The sequence below is a fragment of the Littorina saxatilis genome, linkage group LG1, assembly GCF_037325665.1.
Source record: "Littorina saxatilis isolate snail1 linkage group LG1, US_GU_Lsax_2.0, whole genome shotgun sequence".
Lineage (NCBI taxonomy): Eukaryota > Metazoa > Mollusca > Gastropoda > Littorinimorpha > Littorinidae > Littorina > Littorina saxatilis.
Genome location: NC_090245.1, coordinates 92,816,206 through 92,825,327, shown reverse-complemented (window position 1 = coordinate 92,825,327; position 9,122 = coordinate 92,816,206). Strand labels below are relative to the sequence as shown.

Sequence of the window (9,122 nt, the reverse complement as noted above, 5' to 3'; positions counted from 1 at the left end):
AACCACTGCAGCGGAACTGGCAGCAACAGACAAAGAATTTGATCCAGGCGATGTACATACGATCTAGCCTTAAACTGCTCAAAGAACGTTCAACTGAAAGCAAGACTGTTTAACAAAAACAGAAACCGCGCTCTCATAAAAGTCGTCTGCGAAATAAAAGGTGGCAAGAAACAGCTGATTGCAAGGGGAGACGACTACGTGCTGACATATGACTGCGAAACAGCCGAGACCACGTCGTACCGACAAGAGGAAGACATGCCCCCAACTATCCGGCGCCTGCCCCAAGTCGACCGCAACGCCTTTCGGCGAGAAGAAATCGATCTCCAGGTCCCGTCTACATTGGTACAATGCTACCTGCGTGCCATGCCAGACTGACTCTTTTCACGAAGCTAAACAGCTCGTGGGAACACAGATTCATATTTGTGTTGTGAGAGGGTCACCATGGGGGGGGGGGGGGGGGGGGGGGGGGAGGGGTCTGCACGTGCACGTTGAGACCAAAACTGGCAAAAGTGCCATGCACGGTGATCCACGATGCACGTTACGAAAAAGCTCCATGCACGGTGCACGCCGGACCTCTTAAATTAAAAATATCTTGTTAAAACGGAACAGTTATTTCCTGATTTGGAATACCAGTCGGATGCTTCCGAACGATGCATTGTGTTTGTAACGGATTGAACCCAATGTGAACACACTGATGATTGCTGATCGTTCGATTACCCCAACCCCCAAGCACCCTTTTCGCTATCAACCGGGCCTGTGTTTACGCGAATAAAATTTCTGACATCTGACTTCTGACTGTGACACACACACACACACGCACACCGACACATACACACACACACACACCGCACACACACACACACACACACGCACACGCACGCATAAAGAGAGAGTTCCATGAATAGACTTCAATGAAGTAATGTCTGCTTCGCGGTGAGCAGTTTGGTGCGAGGAAAACAATCGATAGCACGACGAACGTGTCCAGTCTAGAGGTACATGATTATTATCAGCTAAACCAGACTTGGCAATATCGTGTGTAAAGGCCAATTTTTATACGTACGTTGGTGGCTGATAATCATCACACGCGATGACACACATTCAATCTACATTCACTACGATAGACAACTATCTTGCCAGGTATCTGGTACAGAAACACTGACACACAGGCACATGCGCTCTCTCTCTCTCTCTCTCTCTCTCTCTCTCTCTCTCTCTCTCTCTCTCTCTCTCTCTCTCTCCTACCTCTGCCTCCTCCTCGACAACCACATGAACGCTTGGCCCTTAAATCGACTTCGTTATCCACTATTAACAAACGCAAATGTGTAATTTACCTTCACCATTCATCTGACAACCAACTTTCGCGAACCTGTAGTGTGTGGACAAACGACCTTGCCCTGGTTCAGGCAACTATTTTAGGCTTGCCACTCCGCGAAGCATGAACGACGAGCTCGACTGGTCGAAGTCCTTGTTAGCGCAAGCTGCCCCGCGAAGCAAAGCTCGTCGCGTATATATATTACTCGGTGCGACTCTTAGTTCGCCATTCAATCCTCTGAGTCTCTGTACTTCCAAACTAAAACTGCTGTCTGATACCCGATCGTTCTCTGCTAAGACTGAGAACAGAATCCTGCTGAAAGATTTACCTGACTAGCTTCTACTACTGATTCTTTGCAACACAATTTATCTACGGTTTTATCAGGTACACATGAGTAGTCTACACTGCTGTCTTTCTTGTTTAACTTGAGTCAAAGCTAATATTTGGCCGATGTTGACTGTACACTTATAAAACAACCATATAAGAGAAATGAGGAATAACACATCGACAAAGAAAGAAAGAAACAAAGGGGAAAAGAAACCACACAAGCTCTGCAACAAAATCAAACACCGGCAGTACAGTAAATCTAATAGTGTGTATGATAAAAGTATTACCCGCTTCGCTTTTCTGTAAGGTCTTTCAAGTTCCTTCCTTCCTGCCTTTCTTTCCTTTCTTCAATGCTTTTTTTTATAAATTAACTTTTTTCTTTTACTTCCTATAATACATTCTTCTATGCTAAACTTTATTGCTTTATCAGATTCTAAGCTGAATATCTTATCTTGAGTATGTGTTGAAACAAAAATACAACCGTTTCATCAACAGGGAAAACAATCCAAATATGTCGTCCGCCATGCTGCCCAACGGCCCGCTGCAAGTTGTCTTCTCCTTCGACACGACGGGCTCCATGAGCAGCGCGCTCACCGAGGTCAGAGGTCGTCTGTCCGACATGCTGCAGCGACTGCAGACCGACCTCCCCGCCGTCACCACCGCCGTCGTTGCCCATGGTGACTACTGCGACGAGCGCAAGCCCTACCTGACCAAGCACCTGGACTTCACGGACGACCTGCCCAGGCTGGTGGACTTCGTCAACAAGGTCGAAACCACCTTCGGCGGGGACGAGCCCGAGGCCTACGAGGTGATGCTCAGGCTGGTCCGTAGGGACCTGACCTGGAGCGCGGGCTCCCAGAGGGTTCTGGTTGTCATTGGTGACGCCTTTCCCCACCCGCCCAACGACAAGCAAAACAAGGACAAGATTGACTGGAAGGAGGAGACGCGTCTGCTGCAGAAAATGGTGAGTCCAGCTCCGCACCTTTCTGACGTGGGTTCTGATGTCACCTAGCCTCTTCTTGTCTGCACTAACAAACGTTAAACGCATGTCGTCCGATTAAGTTGTGACATGGACATTAAAATACAAAACAAAAAAACAAAAAAAACATTCATCACAACTTTTACGGGAGTTTTTCTGCTGATATAAGTCCAATTTCCTTCACGTATATCTGCTGCAGTTTGTTTGCTAATACACATTTTAAAGGTACTTATTGCAGGTGTTGAGGTACGTGTCTAAATGCTTAAAAAAATGATTTGTAACTTAAAGGTGTGTTTGTTTGTTTTGTTTTGTTTCAAAATCTTCTCTTGCTTTTGTACAGGGTGTGAGAATTTACGGGGTGCAAGTAAATAACAGTGACGAATCCACCAAGTTCTTCCGAACAATAACGGAAATAACCGATGGTCAGCATCTCAACCTGTCCGAGTTCGGGACGCTGTGTGACGTCATCATGGCCATCTGTTACCGCGAGAAAGGAGCAGAGTTTCTACAGGTGAGAGGAATCTTGTAATTACGCAAATTCAGCAATTTTGAAGTAGATCATTTTTTATACTGGATAAACGTAATTTGTTCCAATGCTGTCAAACATGTTTAAAAGTACATCGTTCTCATGAGGCTTTTTTTGTTCACTTGCCCCCAAACTTAAATGCTATCTAACTTCATGACCAGATAAGCGTAAGACGGTTAAATGTAAATGACAAGCGTCCTCTTAACTTTCCCTTCGAATATTTAGCGTGTCTTACTTAAGTTTCCAATGTTCCAGAACTACGAGGCGGAGGTGCGTGCCCGCGAGGGACGGATGGCTCTGCACAAGGACCTGGAAGGTGTGTTCGGTGTCCTCAGACGTGCTGACTCCTCCGCTGCTGCCTCCGCCACTACCACTACTGACAGGCCAACCAAGGCTGTTCCACTGGTCAAGCTGACCAAGGCTGCGTCATTGACCAAGGCTACCTCTATCAGCAAGACGGGCAAGAAGAGCAAGGCCGTGACAGCCGCCAAGAAACTGGTTGCCCGTGCCGCCAGGACCACCACCGCCCAATCCGGCAGCAAGCGGCTCACAAAGCCCAGTACAATCACCCGTAAGCTGAACCGTGAGAAGGTGCCCGAAACCAACTTCCGTTTCAACCGCCTGTGCTGGTCTCCTTGGAAACTGGCGGTGGTTCCGGCGGAAGCGGAAGTGAGTAGCGGCCAATGGCGACGCTTCCTGCGGGGAGCTGCACGCGCTCAGGGCGGAGCGGTGCTGGGGGGCGTGGCTACAGGCAAGAGGAGTCAGGCCAGCGTGCTGTGTGAGGCTGCTGTACAGACCCGTCCCGGGGCGCGTCGTTACGTAGTGTGGTGCCGCGTGCTGCCCGCCTCCTCAGCCAATCGCCTCTCGCTCTCTCGTCTGATGGCCTCGCAGTCTGTGCGCGCGCAGCTGGAGCGTGTCATGCGCAGTGGCTGCCGACTTTGGGTCAGATGGGCCAAGGTCAGCCGGCGACAGGACAAGGACGAGGTCAAGCAGGAGGTCAAGGGCGTGTATGACTACGCGTGGTGCCATAGCAACGGTTGTCACAGAGATGTGTGGGTGTGCAATAATGGTGTTGCTTCACACAGGGTGCAGATAGCAGGAGCACTGGCGTAAATACAGAACGCAGCTGACGAACAAAACAATTGGTGAAACGTTGTGGACATATAGCTGCTCTGAAAGGGATGCAGAAAAACATTGCAGACGGGTGACGGTTGTAAATCTATGACAATGGAATGGAGCAACGTGCAACATTTGGCTCTATCCAGTTTTGTAAATGTTACAGGAATTGCAATGAAAAATGCAAATGAAATATCCCTTGAGTATCGAAACATGTCTTGACACTAAACAGGTTGCTCATATGAACACTGACATACCCAACGTCAGGTCGTCATCACAGAGGCAGTGGGTCCGATGAAGCAGACGTGAGCAGCGGCAAAAACAGTTATGACTACGCGTAGTGCTATAGCAACGGTTGTCACAAAGACGTGTGGGTGCCCAGTGCAATGGCGTCATTCACACGGGGTAAAGTTGGATTGACCTCGGGTGTAAACCTGAAAGAAAGGATGTACCTGATGAACTGAACAATTGGTGTAGCAATGTGGAGTGCATCCCCGGTGAGTAACAAAAGACTTTCTGGTGATCTGGAGTGAAGCTCTTTGCGAGACAATTGTATGGGTCAGCTTGCAAGATTTTCCATATCCAAATTTGCGATTTGTATGGACATGACCAGGTGAAAGAATGACGTATGAATGGGTCTAAAAGAATATTTTTTTGACTCCAAGGCAGTTTGCTAATACGGACAATTTCGCACGCTATCACCACACAGGAGCAGTCATCTCAGGACATGATTGTGGTTTTGTTGACTGTATATTTGCGTGTGTGCGTACACGCACGCGTGCGAATCCACCAAAAGCCATGTGTGCGCGTGCGTGCGTGCAAGGGTGCATTCGTGCGTGTGTCCGTGCTTCCGTGCGTCCGCGCGTGTGTGTGTGTGTGTGTGTGTGTGTGTGTGTGTGTGTGTGTGTGTGTGTGTGTCTGTCTGTGTGTCTGTCTGTGTGTGTGTGTGTGTGTTCTTGTTTCATTATTCTTACTTTTGTGTGTTGTAATGTTTATGTTAATAAATAACACATTTTTCAGAATTAATTCCATTGTGGTGATACATTTATGTGAAACTGAAAAGGAGCAAGAGAGATAGAGAAGGAGAGAAAAAGAGAGAGAGAGAGAGAGAGAGAGAGAGACAGAGAGAGAGAGAAAGAGAGAGAGAGAGGGAGAGGGAGAGAGAGTGTGGGTGCACGCACGCACGCTCACACACACGCACGCACACACGCACGCTCGCACAAACACACACACACGCACACACACACACACAAACACACACACACACACACACATCCACTGATACACGCACGTACGCACGCACACACGCACGCACACACACACACACACACACACACACACACACACACACGTGCACGCATTCAGAAACAGTCAGATTTTAAGTCACGGGCAGTGTAGTTTTAATACAGAATATTGGTTTTTACATTGTAAAAAAAAAAGGTCACATTTCAAATCAATTTTGCCATAAATAGTTGTTGAAGCCTATGTTTACAAAGTCTGTAGTTTCTCCTAAACTTCCATAGTCAGCCTCTTTAATAACAAAACACACTTACAAATTAAAAACCACCAACAAACACGCACACACTAATTCAATTCGGCTTTAATTCGGCATTGAAAAAAAGGACCTGGAAAATGCATTCCTATCCTGTGATTAAAACAAATATCTAACCAAAACAATGGACGCCTAATCGTGAATATTTACACAATTGTTGTTTTCTTTTTCTTTTTCTTCTGTCTGTTTGTCTGTCTGTCTGTCTGTCTGTCTGTCTGTCTGTCTGTCTGTCTGTCTGTCTGTCTGACAGATGACACATGTCTGTGGGCCTGTCTGTGTTTGTGTGTCTGTGTGTCTGTCTGCCTGCGTGCCTGCCCGCCCGCCTGTCTGTCTGTTTTCGTGTCAAAACTCAACAACGCGGTTGCTTCCAGTCCCAAATGGGACTTTTTTTCTGAGATAATTTTGCAGATTGACTTGGATACATGTCAGTTACTTCATTCCGCAAGAAATGTCCGCTCCGGACGGCCGGAGAGCGGCCAGGCTGTAATTATAGCCGCCTTTATGCAAAGCATAAAGCGGCTATTTAGGATTCGCTCTGGTTGTTTGCATTGTTTGTATCTTGAAGAGTTTAGACTGTATCTCTCGGTACTCTGGGGTCAATTGAGGTCAATTTGGTGAGTAGCTTGGAATTGTGGGGCTGTACTGTTGTTTGGGCATGAGTCCAAGTGGAGAGATGTGTTTTATACCGTGTAAAAGCCTGGGCGGGTGCTTGGTGACGACACAGGAGGGAAGGTATCTGTACACCACACTCAAGACCAAACAGGAGTGTCGACAGCGAGGGGATGGGGATAGACTGCCGGATTATGAAGGTGTCAGGGCCGGATCTGGGGGGGGGGGGGGGGGGGGGTTCCTGGGTTCCCTGGGCATCCGATGTACCTCTCAGAGAAAAGAAAAAAAAAATGTCAGACTTATTTACTGGGCATATATGTCTTTGGGATTATTCCACTGAACCACAATGGTAAATGAATATCTGAAGTATTTTATTACTGTTGAAAATGTGTAATTTTGATTCCCAGTTGCAAGGAAAGACCAAAAAATGACCTCACAAATGCAAAATTGTCTCAGCTTCTGGGAGGCTTTGCCCCCCAGACACCCCAGCGGGGCGTTGCCCCTGCACCCCACCGGGGCCTCGACGGCCCCTGGACCCCTGCCTTCAGTTGGAACCAAACCCCCCCCCCCCCCTCCCCCTCAAACGAACTTGGTCCGGCCCTGGGTGTCACTTTTGCTGCACATAATTCGAAGTAAAACGAACTAAAGATGTTTCTGTCTCCGTATTCACATCTTTCGATTAAACCAGACAGACAGACAGACAGACAGACAGACAAACATTCAAGACAGATTGACAGCTAATTCGTTATGTGATAAAGTACTCACGAAAAATGAAATTTGTGATCGTTTAATTCAAAACTCAAGCCACAACTAGAATTTACATTGTATTTTGAATTAAACGTTCCACACATTATCCTTTCTCGAGTTGGAAACTGACATATGGAGATGGAGACAGCTTGAGGTGGGAGGGGGGAGGAGGGTGAGAGGGGGTAAGGAGGGTAGGGGGGGGGGGGGTGTTAGCCTCCATTTACTAACTTTGATCAAGTGAGACAGACATCCAGATATCTGAATCAAAGAGAATTAAATACATGGGGGAAAAACCGAAAGGATTCATTTTTGGAGCGTTTATTTACAATTCAAGCCACTACTACCAATGATTTTGAATTGTGCTTTGAATAAAACGTTCTGCACAATTAACTCTGTGTCGTGTTTGAGACTAACAAAGAGGAAACAATGGGTGCAGACACACACACACACACACAGACACACACACACGCACACACACACAAACACACACACACACCTACACACAAACACACACACACACACTGACCTACACACAAACACACACACACACACACACACTCACATATATATATCATGACACACACACACACACACACACACACACGAACACACACATACACACACGCGCACACGCACACACCCACCCCCACACACACACACACACACACACACACACAGTTCTCTCTCTCTCTCTCTCTCTCTCTCTCTCTCTCTCTCTCTCTCTCTCTCTCTCTCTCTCTCTGTGTAAGAGACAGAAACATGCAGTTTGCTTATACACATTTTAAAGATACTTATCGCAGGTGTTGAGGTGTCTAAATGCTTCTCAACCCGAGAAAAATCGAAACACAGAGAAAAAGACAGGATTGCTGTGATCAGGTCGAAAAAAAACCCTTATCAGTGCTTCGCGGAGTTTCTCACGTCGCAATAGTGTAAGCTACAGGCCCCAGACAAAAATTATACTTTAGGTGTAAAATGATTAACATTGATAGTACACTTGCCACTTCAGTCTAACAACAAACTTTTCGCAGTGAGTGTCTTCGTTAGCTGCCAATTCATGTAGATTTTTACTCGCAGCGGCTGACTAAATCTGCTTTTTGGTTGTAATCTATTCACTTTGCGGCTGTGGGAAACTGGCAACAGTAATCTCTAACCAGCTTGGTTGTCATGCGCTTCTTGTACATATACTTATAGTTAATCAAAAAAGAAGAGAACTTCAAGCTTATAGTGCGCATAATAATTATGAGAGAAGAATCGTCACTAAACAAGTTATCTTTTCATCAAAGCTACTCTTCTCGATCTCTTTAGAGACAGATATGACACATTGTTTTGGTAGACCTGTAGACTGTAGAGTTTTGCAGAACGGCGACCTTACCACAGACGGCGATTTGTCACAGTGACACAGAACTCCGCGAAGCTAAACAGCTCGCAACCTGTGCCAGCTCCGCGACGGCTGTTTGTGGAACAAAACTCCGCGAAGCAGAACGCCTTGCGAGCCTGCGCTCTGCTTGTGCCAGCTCCGCGAAGCTGATGTTCGATGTGCTTATAATGCTGGGCGCACCTCTAACTCGCTATTCAGAACGTTCGTGCCCAGTTCAGTACAGCCCACAGAACTTATAATTTTTATTAGACAGAAGGGACAAGCGCCTCTTCGGTATGTTCCGGCAATTTCCGTAAGTGTTCGGGGCGCCATTTTGAAACTGCTGAAGAAGCATGGCGAGTACCAGTACTGGCAGTAGGCTTACTGAAAACAAAACGAAACGTGGAGCGTGTTACTGTTGTGTTATGTGTGTGTGTGTGTGTGTGTGTGTGTGTGTGTGTGTGTGTGTATGTGTGTGGTGTGTGTGTGTGTGTGTGTGAGCCTGTGTGTGTGTGCGTGCGTGCATGAGTGCGGCGGCGTGCGTACGGTGCCAATGTGTGTCAGGTCACTGTGTGTGTGTGTCTGTAAGAAAGAGAG

At 47.1% G+C, this 9,122-nt stretch overlaps 1 protein-coding gene across 2 annotated transcripts; it reads left to right on the top strand.

The window, feature by feature from the left end:
- Window positions 1-550: 550 nt before the first annotated feature.
- Window positions 551-5,220, top strand: LOC138945719 (uncharacterized). Of its 2 annotated transcripts, XM_070317210.1 has the most exons (4): window positions 551-1,696; window positions 2,135-2,603; window positions 2,959-3,129; window positions 3,400-5,220. In XM_070317210.1, the coding sequence occupies exons 2-4, from the start codon at window positions 2,151-2,153 to the stop codon at window positions 4,255-4,257; spliced, it is 1,482 nt and encodes a 493-aa protein (XP_070173311.1). In that variant the 5' UTR covers window positions 551-1,696; window positions 2,135-2,150; the 3' UTR covers window positions 4,258-5,220. The 2 variants fall into 2 exon arrangements, with proteins under 2 accessions (XP_070173311.1, XP_070173319.1); XM_070317218.1 differs by lacking the exon at window positions 551-1,696 and having other exon boundaries at window positions 1,703-2,603.
- Window positions 5,221-9,122: the final 3,902 nt, after the last annotated feature.

Coding starts and splice junctions, on each gene's coding strand:
- LOC138945719 (XM_070317210.1), top strand. CDS start 2,151: ATGTCGTCCGCCATGCTGCCCAACGGCCCGCTGCAAGTTGTCTTCTCC. Junction 2,604..2,958: donor CGCGTCTGCTGCAGAAAATG/GTGAGTCCAGCT, acceptor GCTTTTGTACAG/GGTGTGAGAATTTACGGGGT. Junction 3,130..3,399: donor AAGGAGCAGAGTTTCTACAG/GTGAGAGGAATC, acceptor CCAATGTTCCAG/AACTACGAGGCGGAGGTGCG.